This window comes from Pongo abelii, chromosome 3, assembly GCF_028885655.2.
Source record: "Pongo abelii isolate AG06213 chromosome 3, NHGRI_mPonAbe1-v2.0_pri, whole genome shotgun sequence".
NCBI classification, from domain to species: domain Eukaryota; kingdom Metazoa; phylum Chordata; class Mammalia; order Primates; family Hominidae; genus Pongo; species Pongo abelii.
This window is the reverse complement of record NC_071988.2, coordinates 110,519,387-110,536,527: the sequence shown is the minus strand read 5'-3', so window position 1 is coordinate 110,536,527 and position 17,141 is coordinate 110,519,387. Positions and strand designations below refer to the sequence as shown.

Here is a 17,141-nt window from a genome sequence, read left to right as displayed (position 1 = left end):
TCCCTATGTTCATTAAAAACATTACCATGCTTTTATTTTCCCAGTCCATTCTGGGTCTTTGTTAACACAATCTGGGATTTCTATACTCAGACAATATTGCTAAAACAACATCATAGCTTATATTTTAAGGGCTTTTCCTTTCCAAGTTATTTTTCTTATTTCATATTTTTATAGTTTACATTTCTTATTTTTATATTTTATGTCTTACTATTGTAGCTGTACTTACAATTAGATAACTATATTTAAGTGGTTTTAAAACTAACTGCCATTTTTTTTTACAAGGCTAACAGTTTCTTGTGTTTTTCAATTTTTAGTCTGCTAGAGTTTATATATTGTTTTTTAATTTGAGGTAGGTTACATAGGTGGTATGATAAATTGCTGAACTCTGAACTCTTGAATAAGACAGAATAATTTTCTGTTGCCTTTACACAAGAATAACAACCTGGGTGGGTATAAAATCATTTGCTTACAACTCTTCTCCCTTAAAATCTATGGAGAGTCATCAATCTCTTCTATCACTTGAGCTACAAAGCAACCTGAAGACAAACTGATTTTGTGTGTGTGTGTGTGTGTGTGTGTGTGTGTGTGTGTGTGTGTAACTTTTTCTGACTGGATGCTTTGTGAGCTGTCTTGATAGTTTAAAATGAACAATCTCTCTCCATTGATATTCTCTGCTATTCAGTAATTAGTATTCCCAGTACCTATTCCTCTTTTCAGTTCAAGCATATTATGGAATTTAATTTTGATTATTGCAAATTTAGAGTTTGGGTTGTTTACTTTCTGTCACATCATTTTTATTCCGTGACCTTGTTACTGGTGCCCTGGGTTCTTGAGATCTCCCATGACAGAAATCAAGAGAGATCACCAAACACAGCAACAAAAGAGTTTTATTCAGCTTGTGCACAAGGAAGTCAGCACTGAAAGGAAAGGGGAATGGGTTAATCCCTGAGGATAGTGTGTGGGTATGTTTTATAGGGCCTTTCTACAGGGAAGGATTACATCATGGCATGTATAGGAGTTTTTCTAGCATTTCTGCAGTGGCTCAACATACTTCTTCATACATTGTATGCTGCATCAGCATTATAAGTCTCTACCCCAGGCAAGATTTTTAGCATTAAAAGGAGGAAGGGGTTGGAGTCTGTCTACAGAGCCCTGAGGAAGTCCCTAGCCCCCTCCAGTAAGAACTTGCATTTGATAGCTTCTTGGATCTTTTGTTACTGACTGGCTGAGAGTTAGGTAAGGTAGAGCTTGAGTAAGGGGCTTCTGCTCTTTTCCTCCAGTTCATATTCAAACAGGAAACCAACCAACCTGCTTTTCTCAACCTTATCTTCTGCATTCTGGGAAATTGTTTTGAGTTTATCATGAAAATTACTAATTGAATATTTTACAATGTTAATCTTGCTCCTTACCATCTCCAATGAAGACTTTAATTCTGATACTCTCTTTTTGCTTTCCTGGAAAGTTGCTCATTTTGGTTAACTCACCATCTCAGTCTGCTGAATGTGTATCTTCAGCATTGCTTCATAGAGCCCATGTATTTTTGCATCTTAATGAAGAAAAGTGCATATTTTCTATAGGTTGTTTCTGTTTTGCAAAGAAAATCCACTGCATGCTCTTAACTCTGAACTTTCATAATAATTTTCATAGGCTGTATCCTTTCTCCCTCCCCACAACACAGAGCTATTAGGGTACATTATTTATTTGTTGGTTGAAGGGTATATAGAATGTTATCCCTCTCACTATCCACTTGGGTGTTCCAAGATTTTCTTTCTTATCTAGACCTCATTTAGAGGTGGCTGTGAATGTCCTAAGCCAATGTGTAGTGTGGCTATGCTGGACTGAAGTGGGATCTCTTATGTCTGTTAATTGCTGGATGGGAATTTATTTTTAAAAACCTGAAGTACCCTGCAATGCAATTTATGAAAATGATGGTACCCTGCAAATATATTGCTCCCAGTGCTGTAAGAAGGCTGTATACCCATACTGATTCTCCTTTACTCTCTACAGTCCTCTATATTGAGACTTTTATTCCCTGAATGTGGGATGTGAAATAGTGGAAAGCAGAGTTGGCTACCTAATTTGCAGGGCTCAGTGCAAAATGAAAATATGGGGCCCCTTAAAATAAAGGTATTGTTAAAGGTACTAACACATAAGCATTTCCCTTTCTTCTGCAGTCTCTCTTTGGACCTATCATGCTGGTTTTTTTAATTTGCTATTTAATGTCACACATCTTTGGGCACAGGTACATTTGCTGGACAAGTGCAGACCCTCACAGGTGCCTGTGCCCACCCTGCAGTCCACTGCCACACTAATGCACCTTGTCCTGGCTAGGGGTGGGAAAGCCAATCTCCCCTTCCCATGTGTCTGCCTTCCCAACCCAGAGCAATGGGTGACTACCAAGAGATTACAACCTGTCAGAGCTGCTCAGTACCTGGACTGGGGTGAGTGAACTGCTCATCCCAGCCAATCCCCACCTAATGCACCACAGTACTATCAGCCTGGGGCAAAATACCTCCTGCCATGCCTTACCCAATATGCCCTTGGGCAGCATACCCAACCTCAACCTCTGTGAATTTGTGTCCAGGCCCCTGCCAGGGAAGGAAGCTGGCAGTGGTCACCAGGCAGGAGTGGGGAAGCTGGGTGGCGCTTTGGGAGGCCGAGGGGGGCAGATCACAAGGTCGGGAGATCAAGACCATCCTGGCTAACACGGTGAAACCCCGTCTCTACTAAAAATACAAAAAATTAGCCAGGTGTGGTTGCGCACACCTGTAGTCCCAGCTACTCAGGAGGCTGAGGCAGGAGAATTGCCTGAACCCAGGAGGCAGAGGTTGCAGTGAGCCAAGATCGCGCCACTGCACTCCAGCCTGGGCGACAGAGTGAGACTCCGTTTCAAAAAAAAAAGGGTGGGTGGGATCTGTAGTGACAAAGGTCGCAGAGCTGGCAGCTGAGAGCCTGTCCTAAGAGGCAAGAGAAGGGACCATGTACACCGAGGCCTCAAGCTCCAGTGTGTGTTCCATTGCCCCATCAGACTTCACTTTCCATCCTCTTTTAAATGGTTTACAAATCTACTTATTTTATAAAGCTGTCCAGACCTTTTGTGTTTTTCTGTGCCTGCAAGGACATTTTACTAAGTTAACATAATGCATAGATAATTCTTTGCCTGATGATATTTTCACTCACAATGTTACTTAGAGCTTAAGAAAGGTAAAGAAGACTCCTTCCTTTCCTTTTAACAACTCTGTACTGGTGTATCCAGCACCATGAAGCTCTGAGGCCTTCTCTATTCACTGAAACAGGAGAGCAGACAGGTACAGTATAAGGAAGTGGAGAACAAGTTTGTTTGCTTTTCTAATAGCTGACTCTAGAATTCTTTTAAGATGACTGTCTGTCAAGGAAAAAAATATTTTCTAAGCTGCCTGGGGTAGAGGGTGAGATACAAAGGTTACTTGCACAAGTGCTAAAAGTTGCTTGCTTGCTGAATTGAAGTGCATGAAACAAAGAGGAATTTGTCTTGCTGAAAGCGGGAGTGAAAATGTATAATGGAGAGGGATTCTCCCTGAGATGACGGAAGGCTCTACGCTCTGGGTGATCTTTCTATCTCTGGGAGATCCAAATTTACAGAATGTGGGATAATTTTTTTTCTGAGGTGAAAATACAGAATCTTAAAAATAAAAGCCAACACACTTCTCATTCCCAGTAATTCTTGTCCTATAGCTTGACTGCTTCAGGGAAAACACAAATAATGGTGAGAATAACGAAGTCTTTGCTTAGCTTTGACTTTCAAAGTAGACCGAAGGGGAAAAAAAAAAAAGTGCAGCAGAAACAATAATCTGGAAAGCAAGGTTTTCACCTGCAAGAGCCAGGCTACTTCGGAAAGGAAAGGAAAAAAAAGAAAAAAGATTTGTGATTCTGAGAAGCTAAGAAACTACTAAGGACTGAAGGGGTTCAGGTCATGCCACCCAAAAACATGCCACTTCGGCATAAGGATTATTTGAGCTGAAGGCAACTGAGAATCAACAGATGCAGGAAGTGTTCTCTGCTCTCCTCTCGTTTGCCTAAAAGTAGGGAACACATTTTCCTTGTGAAGGTATTGTCCTATAACAGAACTTAGGTCTGGCTATTCACAGTTTGAAAAGCCAGATACATGAGAGGCCAAGTGTGGTGAAAGGAAAGCAGTTTTAATAAAATGCTAGCAGTTGAGGACATGTCCGGACTCGAGTCTCAAAATGATAACTCAAATTTTAAGGCTGACTGAAGGGGTTTATAAAGGGGAAATCTGGTGTGGGAAACACGCAGGAATCGCACAGAGTGCAGGTCTGCATGTCTTGTTCGGATGACTATCTTGAATTACTGTCCACCTGGAGTACTAGTTGATCCCATGTCGACTACGACCAGGTTGTAGATTAACCATCTTGAGGTAATCTGCAGCTGGGTCTCCAGGCCTGGGCTGTTTCAAGATCAGCCCCTGGAATTTCTTTTCTTTTTTTTTTGTTTTTTTTTTGAGACGGAGTCTCGCCCTGTCCCCCAGGCTGGAGTGCAGTGGTGCAATCTCGGCTCACTGCAAGATCCGCCTCCCGGGTTCACGCCATTCTCCTCCCTCAGCCTCCAGAGCAGCTGGGAGTACAGGCACCCGCCACCACGCCCGGCTAATTTTTTTTTTTTGTATTTTTAGTAGAGACGGGGTTTCACCGTGTTAGCCAGGATGGTCTCGATCTCCTGTGATCCGCCCACCTCAGCCTCCCAAAGTGCTGGGATTACAGGCGTAAGCCACCGCGCCCAGCCAGCCCCTGGAATTTCTAAGCAAGCATACAGTTAGATAAGCACGTATAAACATATTAAGGTCATGGTATAAGGGAGTGTCCAGGGGGAAGGAGAGAAAGAAAAAGGAAAAAAACCTTTTAAATACACTTTAAGGCTAGTGGGAAGGGCTTTAAAATACATTTTAAAGCTGAGATTGATTACAACTCCCCACTGTCAAGTTCCATTTCATTTCTATGGAAAGGGGGTGATGTGCTCCATCTAGCTACTTCCTGCTGAAACGGGGTGCAGTTAAGGTGCAGTGGAATGGAACCTCACCACTTGGAGTGGAAAATATTTGTAAGTCCATGGGCTTAAGGAAGAGATCTGCTAGAGCATCATGGTGAGTGTGTAACTGCAATAGAGTCTACAGCAGCAGAATAATCCTAGCCCTATAATCATGGCTAAAATTATGAGCAACTTTTTTTTCACCAAGAGGGGCCTGATCCAAACCATGAGGAGAGCCATTGACTTAGGACATTGTGGGATAAGACATAGCATTAATTTGCTTGTGCATGTCTCATAGGGCTGAGGATTTGTTTCCAGAATCATCTAGGATGTACACATACCACTCAGTCTTAATTATAGTGCACATTCTCCACTATCAATTGTGCTTGGAGGTCCTATGGGAATATGACAACAGGTTGGCTAAACTTACATATTTAACAGGTTGCAGGAGGGGCTAGGAATATTCATGAAGGTGGTCCTGACACATGTGCATTCAACAAATATGCATGTAACATATGACCCATGTTATTTTGGGGTGAAGACTTAATACTTAAACGTATTACAATTAGGTCCTATACATTAAAAGGTCTTTTCAGGGCAGAAAGGCATGCAAGTGTGCAATTTCTGTAAACCAGCTAGAACTAGCCCATAGTCCGTGGTCTTCTATCAGGTGAAAATTACTAAAGTCAGTCTCGTGTTAATTAAATCTGTAGTTATGGCTGATGGAACAGGGGCTGGGGGCCAGTGAGCTTGAGGTCAGAGCTTGTCTGACTGTTAGAGAAAAAGAAAACCCTTGTAGCAGCTAGAACACAGCTTACTTTTTTTTTTCTTTTTTTTTTTTTGAGACGGAGTCTTGCTCCGTCGCCCAGGCTGGAGTGCGGTGGCGCGATCTCGGGTCACTGCAAGCTCCGCCTCCTGGGTTCACATCATTCTCCTGCCTCAGCATCCAGAGTAGCTGGAACTACAGGCGCCCGCCACCACACCCGGCTAACTTTTTGTATTTTTTTTTTAGTAGGGATGGGGTTTCACTGTGTTAGCCAAGATGATCTCGATCTCCTGACCTCATGATCCACCTGCCTCAGCCTCCCAAAGTGCTGGGATTACAGGCGTGAGCCACTGCGCCCGGCCAGCTTACTCTTCTAGTGTAGGCGTGTATCACTTAACCCTTGCCTGCATGGTCTTAGATCCTGTTTATAATTTGGTATTTGGTTGTTACAAGAGTCAGTTTTGTCAGTCTTATTATCTCTATTTTAATGTTAGTGGTGGTCACTTGTGCCTAAATTCCAAAGAGGGGTGGGGCACAATGAGGTGTGTCCAATGCCCACTTCCTACCATACCCTGATAGATTTTCAGGGTTTTGGGGATCCCCTTTGGTCAAGAGGGGGTCCATTCAGTCTGTCGGGAGGCTTAGGATTTTTTTAGTTCATATTCCTTTTATGGTCAACATATGCCAGAGGCACTATCGATATAAACAAGTCAATTTTGTAACCTGGTTTTTTGGCTTTTGGTTTTGGTCTCTTATGTTGCTTAATTAAAGGAGTTTTCTGAGCACCTGCCCACCTCCATTCCCATTTGGTCTAAAACATTTAATTGGCTGTAAGTCTTCTGACTCTAAATCCCTTGGCCATAGGGGTCCCACTGAGGAACATGATGGACCCAGGGCAGCCAGCCACACCACCCCTGGCATCGATATGGGACAAAAGAAAAGCTTGGCCATCGATAATGCCTCTGGCGTTTAGGGAGCTTCTGAGTTGGTGAACACATCCACGTACTAGAAGGATGGTACATCCCAACTCCAAAGGGATAAAGCCTGCACTCAGGACCCTTCTAGACCTCACCCTATGTATCGCTTGTTCATTTGTATCCTTTAGAATAAACTACTAGCAAGTGCAGCACTTTCCTGGGCTCTTATGAGTCATTCTGGTAAATTATCAAGTCTGAGGAAGTACTGGGAGAACCCCTGACTAATCTGGGGGCCTAATACTTGCAACTGGCATCAGAAATGAGGGCAATCTTGTGGGACTGAGCCCTTGAATATATGGAATCTGATGCTAATTCTGGGTAGTTAGTGTCAGAACTGTAGGACACCTAGTTGATGTCAGAGAGTTAGAGAAGTGTTGTTGGAAAAGATACCATTTATTTGGTGTCAGGAGGGAAAAAAGCTCTCAGGCCCCTGCCAAACTTTACACTGTTACTTCTAATTGCACCTTACTCGCATCACATTGCAATTCTATTAGTCTGTTACTAGAATATGACCTGCACTCTTGATTTTCACGTGACACCCCCTATCCTATCACAAACACAACTAATTACTTCATGGACAACGTTACTTGTGATGAAAAGCCTTCTCAGATTCTTATAAGAATTTATCTTTCTCTCATACTTTTACTTTAATGTATCTTTAATCATGGCACTTTCACAGTCTATTTTGTGTTAGTGGGGGCAAGAAATGCATAAAGAACTAAAAAAAATTTTATCGTATGAGGGACATTCTACAAAATACGTGACCACTTCTCCTCAAAACTGTCAAGGTCATCATGTCCAGACAATCAAAAACGAGGAAATTCTAAGAAACTAGTACAGCCAAGAGGAGCCTAAGAACACACAATGACTAAACATAATGTGGTATCCTGGATGGATGCCTGGAACAGGAAAAGGACACCAGGTTCAAACCAAGGAACTCTGAATAAAATATAGAAAAACAAACAAATAAACAAAAACCCATTGTGGATACTACAAATAAACAGGAAAAACAACTGTTCTTGAATCTAAAAACTTCTTACCAGAATTAATTTACATACAAATCATTAGAAGTATGGCCAGTAAAACCACTATTTGACTACATTTTGTTAGCTCTTCAATTTACTTTATATATATATATTTAAATACATACTACATATATATTTACATATATACTATATATATATATGTATATATTTTGTCTCTTTTTGAGACGGAGTCTTGCTCTGTCACCCAGGCTGTCACTGCACCGAGACATGCAGTGGTACGGTCTCGGCTCACTGCAACCTCTGCCTCCCGGGTTCAAGCGATTCTCCGGCCTCAGCCTCCCAAGTAGCTGGGACTACAGGCGCCCGCCACCATGCCTGGCTAATTTTTTGTATTTTTAGTAGAGACAGGGTTTCACGTGTTAGCCAGGATGGTCTTGATCTCCTGACCTCGTGATCCACCCACCTCGGCCTCCCAAAGTGCTGGGATTACAGGCATGAGCCAACGCGCCCGGCCTACTTTACATATTTAAAAGGAATAAAGCAGCATGTCTTTAAAGATAAGATTTTGCGTAATTTGGTAAGGATTACTCTATTTTTTCTCCTAAATTAGTAAAAAGTATGTATGTGTTCAAGGAATGAATAGTATTATGGGCTGGGTGCAGTGGCTCATGCCTGTAATCCCAGCACTTTGAGAGGCCAAGGCAGAAAGATCGTTTAAGCTGAGTTGAGACCAGACTGGGCAACATAGTGAGACCCCATCTCTACTTAAAATACAAAAAATTAGCCAGGCATGGTGGCGGGCACCTGTAGTCCCAGCTACTCAGGAAGCTGAGGCAGGAGAACCGCTTGAACCCACGAGGCAGAGGTTGCAGTGAACTGAGATCGCGCCACTGCACTCCAGCCTGGGCAACAGAGTGAGACTCTGGCTCACAAGAAAAAAAAAAGAAAAGAAAAAAAAAATTAGCCGGGCATGGTGGCATACTCCTGTAGTCCCAGTTACGTGGGAGTCTGAGGTGGGAGGATCACTTGAGTTCAGGTCAAGGCTTCAACAGATGAGTAAAACTGCCTTGAGTTTATCTTTTTTTACACTCGAAGGTGACTTTCCTTGTAAGTAAGTTCCAGAAGATCAACATATTCTGAAATGCAGGAAATAATTAGGTATCATTTTTGTTGGTCTTAGAAGAAACTAGATGTTACAAGTTTATCTGTAACTCAACTTTTTTACAGATGGGCCCCTGTAGTGACTGACAGCTACAGTCCTTGGGGTCTGGGGAACTCAATGCTGCCTGCCCACCTATGCATACACCCCAGCCAGCATTCCCAGAGATGGGTCAGTGCCCTGGACCTCAATGGAGATGCCTGGGCTTCCTGGGGGTCTACACAGTCTCTGTGAGAGAAGAGCTGTGATGAATTCTCCAGGGTAAGCCTGAAGACCAGGGGTTCTCAATGTACAGCTGTAGGATTGCTTAATAGCTGGTGTTTATGAATGCCTGGAATGTCACTGCTTACCTTTCAACTCTTTCACATATGGGGAAACTGAGGTTCAGAGAGGTCCAGAATGCTGCTAAGTTTATCTATATAGAGCGGAGAAGCTGGAGTTTGCATTCCAATCTGTTAACCTTCAACAACCCTACCCCTTCTGCTTGGCTAGTGTTTCTAAAGTGTGCAGATGAGGTATACAAAATTGATTTTAAGGTTTAGTTTGGCAAGTTTAAAAATTATAATTCTTATGTTTAACTTGAATTAGACAAAGACCCCAGTTGGCACATGAGACCTGAAATTCTGTAGATATTATTGCTTAACATGTATAGTGTGTATATTAAAAAAAAAAAAAGTCAATTTGTGAAAATATTAAGGTGATACGTGAACACAGCCCTCCTGAATATATCTAATTTTGGAGTACAGGGTCCTCCCTATCATTCTGCTTAAATTGACTACGGCTTCTGATCCTGGCCTGTCAACTCTATATTTAGCGCCCAGTTCTCCAACCAACCCCTGTATTACTCTGAGACTGAATTATGAAATAGTAAATATTCACACTCTGCAGTTTTATGAAAAAAGCATGCTTAGTTGCCAAATACTTTGTCCATTTAGTCTGAGTTCTGTTAGCCTCTCAGGTTCCTCTAAAAAACATATACATTTTTAAAATTAACCAATAGTCAGAATTATTAACCAATAATCAGAATTTGTAGGTATTTCCTTTAAGGTGTACAAAGTCAAATGAGAGTACATATGTCTGCTTTTCAAACTAGGGTACACATAAGGGGCAAGTGTTAACCAAGATTACCATGATGTGTCTTTCTAGAGGAACTATTACAATACCTCAAGGAGGTTAAGATTTTGTATTACAATGAAATGTGGAATGAGAATGCATAATTTATATTATGATTAATGATATAACATGAGACCAAACCAGTTCAGTGTCATGACTGAACAAAGTTTAAGTTTGTGTTAGCAAAAAGCAATGTGAAAATGCAAAGCAGTGTTCAAATGTAAGTCATTACCCTTATCAAGTTTTAGAATCCTTGGTCTCCAGGAAGCCAAATAGCCTCAGGACTTATCTTGCAGGGTTGTATTTCCTCAAGGCTATCAGGTAGGTGAAACTGTGTAAACTGAGGAAAGTGTTTTAATAATGATGTATGAATTATCCAAAGAAAGTATATTCTGAGAGGTCTTCTGAAAAAGCTATTCTAGAATTCAGAGCCTCAGCTCAAGACACTGATGATAATCCTCACGAAAGAAAAATAATCAGATGTGGGCTCTAAATACCCCTCAAACCAAATGACAAGCTCCCTATATATAGCTGGGCCTAATTACTATAACCGCTGTCTCCCATGACATTTCTTTTGCTTTTTCTACTTATCCCGTGTTACTTTAGTTAGATAAAATATTCCAAGTGTCTTGCTTATTGCTATCTTATCCACTGTAAAGGTATTTTATTATTATGCCAATATTAAGATTTTCTTCTATGAACAAAGCCAACATCTGTTTATTAGCAAAGTGCTAACAGAACTGGACCAAACAAATTAAAATTCCATTCCCATTTCCTGTTATAACTCCTCCTAAGATATCTTAAATGCCTGCATACATCACAAAGCCTACCAGGGGGTGGTAAGTGATTTTTCAATTAGAGTAACTCGTCAGTTTTCAATGAAAGAAATCATTATTGCATTTCTGCTGAAACTAATTACTTGTATCTTTTCTTCTTTTCTTTCTGAGAGTTTCAGGCTGGAGTGCAATGGCGTGATCACAGCTCACTGCAACCTCTGCCTCCTGGGTTCAAGCAATCCTCCTACCTCAGCCTCCTGAGTAGCTGGGATTACAGGGGCATGCCACCATGCCCCGCTAATTTTTTCTATTTTTAGTAGAGACGGGGTTTCACCATGTTGGCCAGACTGGTCTTGAACTCCTGACCTCAGATGATCCACCTGCCTTGGCCTCCCAAAGTGCTGGGATTACAGGCGTGAGGCACCGCGCATGGCCACTTGTATCTCTTTTATCTCACTTCCTTGGAAGGGTTTTCCAAATGCAGCAACCGCACTTTGAGTAACACAGTGGATCTGTTTAGCATACTACTGAAACTCAATATCCACAATGGCAGTAATAGCTAACATTCAATGTTATTCTGCATTGGCCCTATTATAAGCCCCTATTATTTAAAATCCATATGTCAACTCATTTACACCTCACAAAACTCTGAGGCAGGTATTACTTGTATTTAACAGATGGGGGGGTTAAGTAATTTGCCGATGGTCACACAGCAGCTGCACTCCTCTACAGTGCCTCTCTTCATGTTCTACTTTATGTTAGTCTACTGTTTGTGTGCTGGTTCCACAAATTAGATGTATGCTTATATTCTCAGTATTAGTTTTCACAAAAAATGCTGTATGAAAGCAAATGACATACATACTTTGTAAGCTTTCAAATGTTACATAAACATCAAATAGCTTATTAAAGAGAAAAACTACTGGCATCTATAAAGAACCCAAAAGACAGATGATAAAATGTAACGCTTACCTCTTCTAACTGCAATGGTTTAGGAACTGAAATCTGTTTTCCTGGAACAGGAATGGGATTCTTTCCACAACTATTTAGGAACACTCCCTCTTATCGGATGGAAAAAAAATGAAGTGCAAATCCTTTTTCTGGGACATTTAAATCATACTTCTCTTCCTTTACCATTCTCAAGGGATGGTTGATCTGAATTGCTAATTGCCCAAATACTGCTAGTACAGAAATGCAATATTTAAGGCTTTAGACTATTTTCCTTCAGTTCTCTGCCGTCGCAGTGAAATACTTCAAGCGCAATTTTTGCTGAACTTTTCTTTTCAGCAGTGGAAAAGCTGTGGAAATGGAAACTTATCCCCAACATATTTCAATTTGGAAGTTCAGCTTCAAAGAAAAATCATAAAAATGTAAGTTTTATTGAGTGCCTATAGTGTGCATGGGCCTTTATTAGACATGCCGAATTCAGGCACAACAGACACAAGATCCCTGGCCTCAGGTACCTTATGATCTAATTAATATAATACATATTAGAAACAGTAGAAAGACAAGTTACATGTCAATGCCCAATGACTAGAGTCAACATTAAAGAGTTGTAATTTAAGTAATCCAAACTGACATCTAATTCCAAAATCATTTATAAAATGTATTTGGCTTTGGAATCCACAGGACTTCAAACAAGCAAAGTTTCACTGCAGATAGACAGTCACGAAGATGCAAATACACTGAAATACTTAAGAGCCTTATTAATGATTTTTGTTATTTTGGATCTTCTGTTTTTTTCTTATTATGGTCCGAAGCCTCCTTAATACCAATTTATCAGACAGAAGCATGTCGTCTTGTTGTTCAAGATAATCCAGTAAATTTTCAGTCCATTCAAGTGCCGCTTTATGGCTAATCTGCTTCTCTGGATTCAGTTCTGTTTTTCTACTCTTACTGGAAGGCTTTTGCTCAGCAGCCTTGGTCTGGTCCTCGGCACTTTCACTGTCAGTCAGCACCTGACAGCTTGAGTCATTGCTCCGAGAGTCGAACCACTGATCAATATTCTCAATGTCAACATGTTCACATTCTTCTGTGTTTTGTAAAACTGTTGCTAAATTAGCTGCTAAAATGGCTCCTTCATCAATGTTCATACCTGAATTCTCTTCATTGCCAGGGAAAAGTTTTTTCCATGCTTTGGTTATGGTACTTGATTTTACCATGTTCCAAGCTCTTGACACTTCATAAATTGCATCCAACACTGTCAAGTTCTTCCAAAATATTTTTGGGTCAATTCCTTCATCCATGTATTTCTGGAGAAGTCCTGCTCGATAGTATCTTTTTACAGTGGCTAGAACTCCCTGGCTCATTGGTTGGATCAGACTTGTGACATTTGGTGGCAAATACTTCACAATTATTCTGCCATCATCTGAACTCAACATTTCTTCATTTGGACGTGCTGGGGGGAAATCTAAAAGAAGCACTGCTTTTTCTAAAAATCCCTTGGATTTCAAATGCTTCTGTACCTGTGGCACAAAGTACTTTTCAAACCACTGTCTGAAAACAGACTGTTCTATCCATGCACCTTTTTGACTGTAATATGTCACAGGAAGGTTTGAAAGGTCAGTGCCTTTGAATGCTCGGGGCTTTTTGGCCTTCCCCACAACACAAAGATTAAGTTTGTGTAAACCTGTGGCATTTGCGCAACACATAATGATGATTCTCTCTCTGCTTGACCTACACCCAGAAGTACTTTGGTCAGTTTCAAGAGTTAATGTCCTTGACGGTAGACATTTCCAGAACAATCCAGTTTGATCAGCACCATAAATTTGCTCTGGTTGTAGATTCTCTTTTTCAACAAATTCCTGAAAGCTACCACAAAATTCTCTGGCAGCAGTTTCATCTCCTTTTAATTTTGTTCCTTTACCAGCAGCCTTTGGAATACCATGGCGCTGCTTAAATCGAGTTAGCCAGCCTGATGATGCATTAAAATCACCTTCCATTCCCAAAGCATCAAAAAAGAACTTGGCTTGTTTTGCACAAATCGTTCCGGACACTGGAATCCCATCTGTTTTCTGTTGGTTAAACCACTCTATCATAACTCTATCAAGCTCCTCATATGTTGATGACTTCATAGATTTACGTTTGGATACCCCACTGGTAGGATCTGAACTGTTTGCATAGTTTATAATCCTTTCTCTGTTCTTTTTAATATCACGAACTGTGGATTCACCAATTCCGTACACCACAGAAAGTTTTTTGAAAGAGATGCCTTCCTCAAGTTTCTTAATAATGTCAAGCTTGTCCTTAATCGTCAACACCACACGCTTACGTTTCCCCAACATTTTAAGTGTCTAATATTTTAGGTGATTACTAGAACAAGATAATTAACAACTAAGATTTGAATACAAAAGCAACTAGAAAATGAGGTCGTAAGAGTCCTCCTCTCACTTCTAGGGCCTAGATGGATAGTGACCAATTTCCTGACCAGGTCTACATGAATCTACTTGCTATTTTAAAACTTACAAACTTCCTACAACAAAGCCCAGCGCCAATTAACTCTTCTTTCTTTCTTCCTCCTCAGGGTTAGGGTCTTTCATGAAGTGCAATCACACTAGAGGCTAGAAACTGTACTGGTAAGGCTTCTAAAACAGTTCTATTGCATACTCAATTCTTGCCATCCTTGCAGGTAATGTTTTTTGCCAAAATAGCCACTAAATCTCAGGTGGAAGTATTTTAGGAAATGTGCTAGGGGGTAAACAGTTTAAGTCAAGAGAGGACTTGCAAACTTGACATACAGGAAAATACAATGGGAAAACTCACCCTCTGACTATGTGGTCTTTGTCAAGCAGTGGATTGTATGGAATCCTGTCTCTCTAGGCACGTACTCTGCTATAGGTTGCGCAAGTGAGTGCTTGTGGAAATCATACGCAAGAGAAGATGACCCGGACAGAAGTGAACAGTGCAAATAAGGTAAAAGTGGAACAGGCAGAAAACTCTCTACTTTAAAAGCGACTTAAACCTACTAGATTTGGCAGCTGGAAAGGAGGATAGTGGACATGTGATGTCACATTACTAAAGAAAGCATCAAAAAAACTGCATCGGTGGAAATGAGGACCCAAGGTAGAGGCTATGGGGTGGCAGGCTCGGTGAAGATGATGTTACAGTAATCCTGGTGAAAGACGATCCTCGATGGACCAATAGAAGCAGTTCCTGTGGGGGCTGTATAGATACTCGGAGGCTCCGAAACCTAAAGGAAAATACCAAAAACATTTTCTTTCAATTCAACATCAGGATCTGTGGCACTATCCACATCTATCCTGCAACTATGTTGAGGAAATTAACGCCTCCTATCAATGTGATAGCTAAATACGACAAATAATGCTTTTAGGCATAATCTGGGGTGACAGAGAGAGGGACCTGAAGAGCCTACCTCCTGAAATTAAGAGGTCAGAGAGAAGCCGTGTTAGCGAGGGCCTCTCCCCGCTGGGCGAGCTTCAGAGCGCGGGACGTCTTTCCTCCCGCGGAGGGAGCCCGGATTCCGCCTGGACGCCGGCGACCAGGGTGTCACTGCTGCAGCCAGCCAGCCAGCGGGCGGCCGCTTGGCACAGGGAACGCCAGTCCGCCGGCCCCGGGCATCGCCCTGGGACCGCCTGCGCGGCGCCCAGACCACAGTAAGCGCAAATGGAGTCTCCTGAGGCAGGCTGGCACTGGTGGCCCAGCAGCGGCGAGGGACGAGCGGAGAGGGACGAGCGTCGCCGCCGGAGCCGGAAGGCGGGGGATTAGAGAGCACGCGCGCGCCCCCGCAGAACGTTGTGCCGGCGAGGGGGCGGGGCCTGCGCGGGTGAGCGCACGCGGCCCGGGGGAGGGGACTCTGGCGAGCGGGCGGGAGGGGCGGGGCCCGGCAGGGGTGCGTCTCTAGGCGCCGCGTGGGTTCCACTCACCGCCTGGCCGTGTCGGGGCCCCAGTGCCTCCCTGGCCGGCAGGGGGCGGCACACGCTCACCTTGTCCTGGCGCTTTTCCCAGTGGCCCGGCTCTGCCGACGAGGCTCTTTTCTCCCTAGGGGGAAATTTTAAAATCTCACCCCCACCAGTGCTGGGGGGGAAAGCGGAGGATCCTCGCGTGCCGGAAGCGGGCTGCGAATGGGGCAGGGCGAGCGCACGTGGGGCGTGTTTACAAACAGCAGCCGCGCCGCCTTGCGGAGGCGGTCCAGGTGTCGGAGCCCAGAGTCAGCGCGCGTGGAAAGTGCTAGCCCGAGCGAGGATCATGAGGCATGGTAGGAGCCGGCGGACGTGGGTTCCGGGCAGGAGCTGGGGCGTTCGCTTGGCAACACCCAACCCGACAAGCCCAGGGGGCCGAGGCGCGGCGGGCTGCGGTAGAGCCGAGTGTCGAGTCAGCGCTCCCCGGTGCTGATGCTCCGAAACTCCTCACAGTCGCTGTAGAGACGGACCCTTTGCAAAATCGACAGCACCTGGGAGACGCGGGAGCCAGTGGGAGGCGTGTCGTGGTAAATTTCCTGCCGTGCCTCGACGCCCGGGGCTTCTCAAGTGGAATCAGGGAATTGCGCTTTGACCGATATTCCCTTTATTTGTTTCCAATGGAGACACCTGCGGAAGGGTCACCGCCTTCCTGGAGGAGGGAGCGGTGCACCTCCACCTTGCAGCACCTGTTTCCTGGGAAACGCGGTCTGGCTGCCTTCCTTTCCGTCTTGTGTGTGCGTATCACAGTTTGAAAACTTGAAAATTCTTCAGTGAATTATCTCTTTCATATGAACATAAATGTAACCTTTTCGTTAACACAAAGTAACATAGTAATTCGTCGTTTCTTTGACAAGGCCATATACTGTTTCTGGAATTTCAGAAACTTGGAGATGGAAATCAAAACGAGCATACTGTAGAAAACAGATGTTGATTCTAAGCCTTCTGTTTGACTCCGCCGCCAAAACTGCTCAATTGCCTTTCTCAACATAGCAGCCTTCCACTATCTGGCATGACAGAAATTCTTTGATCTAGTTATGTTGTGAGGTTGTAAGTGGCTTTTGGAGAATACCTGCTTTTAGACCTCCCCTCTTCCCTGCCCTCCATTTGGCTTCCAACAAGCCAGTCCCTTTCTGGAAATCCTGGTTGCCTATTTTGCGTAGATTATAACTTACTTCATGGCAGTTTTATATAACTTTAAAAAATATTCTTATTTTCCCTGATACCTGTGAAGAGCGTGAAACACTGCTAGAACAGCACTTTGCCGACTGCCACCCATGTGGAAATGAGGCAGCCTGTAACCAGATGTCAGCTGCCTGCCTTTCCCCCTCTCCCCCAAGTCTACTGGAGTCGCTCTGTCCCAGGATATTTAAATACAAAGGAATCCTGCCCCTTACTCTTCCTCTCTTTTCCACAATATCTCTAG

General features: G+C 43.1%; 1 protein-coding gene across 1 annotated transcript; it reads right to left on the bottom strand.

The window, feature by feature from the left end:
- Window positions 1–12,086: 12,086 nt before the first annotated feature.
- TIGD2 (tigger transposable element derived 2) lies at window positions 12,087–15,553 on the bottom strand. Its single transcript, XM_024245691.3, has 2 exons — window positions 15,172–15,553; window positions 12,087–14,988 (listed from the first exon to the last, which is right to left on the bottom strand). The coding sequence occupies exon 2, from the start codon at window positions 14,081–14,083 to the stop codon at window positions 12,506–12,508; it is 1,578 nt and encodes a 525-aa protein (XP_024101459.1). The 5' UTR covers window positions 14,084–14,988; window positions 15,172–15,553; the 3' UTR covers window positions 12,087–12,505.
- Between the last annotated feature and the right edge of the window lie 1,588 nt (window positions 15,554–17,141).

Coding starts and splice junctions, on each gene's coding strand:
- TIGD2 (XM_024245691.3), bottom strand. CDS start 14,083: ATGTTGGGGAAACGTAAGCGTGTGGTGTTGACGATTAAGGACAAGCTT.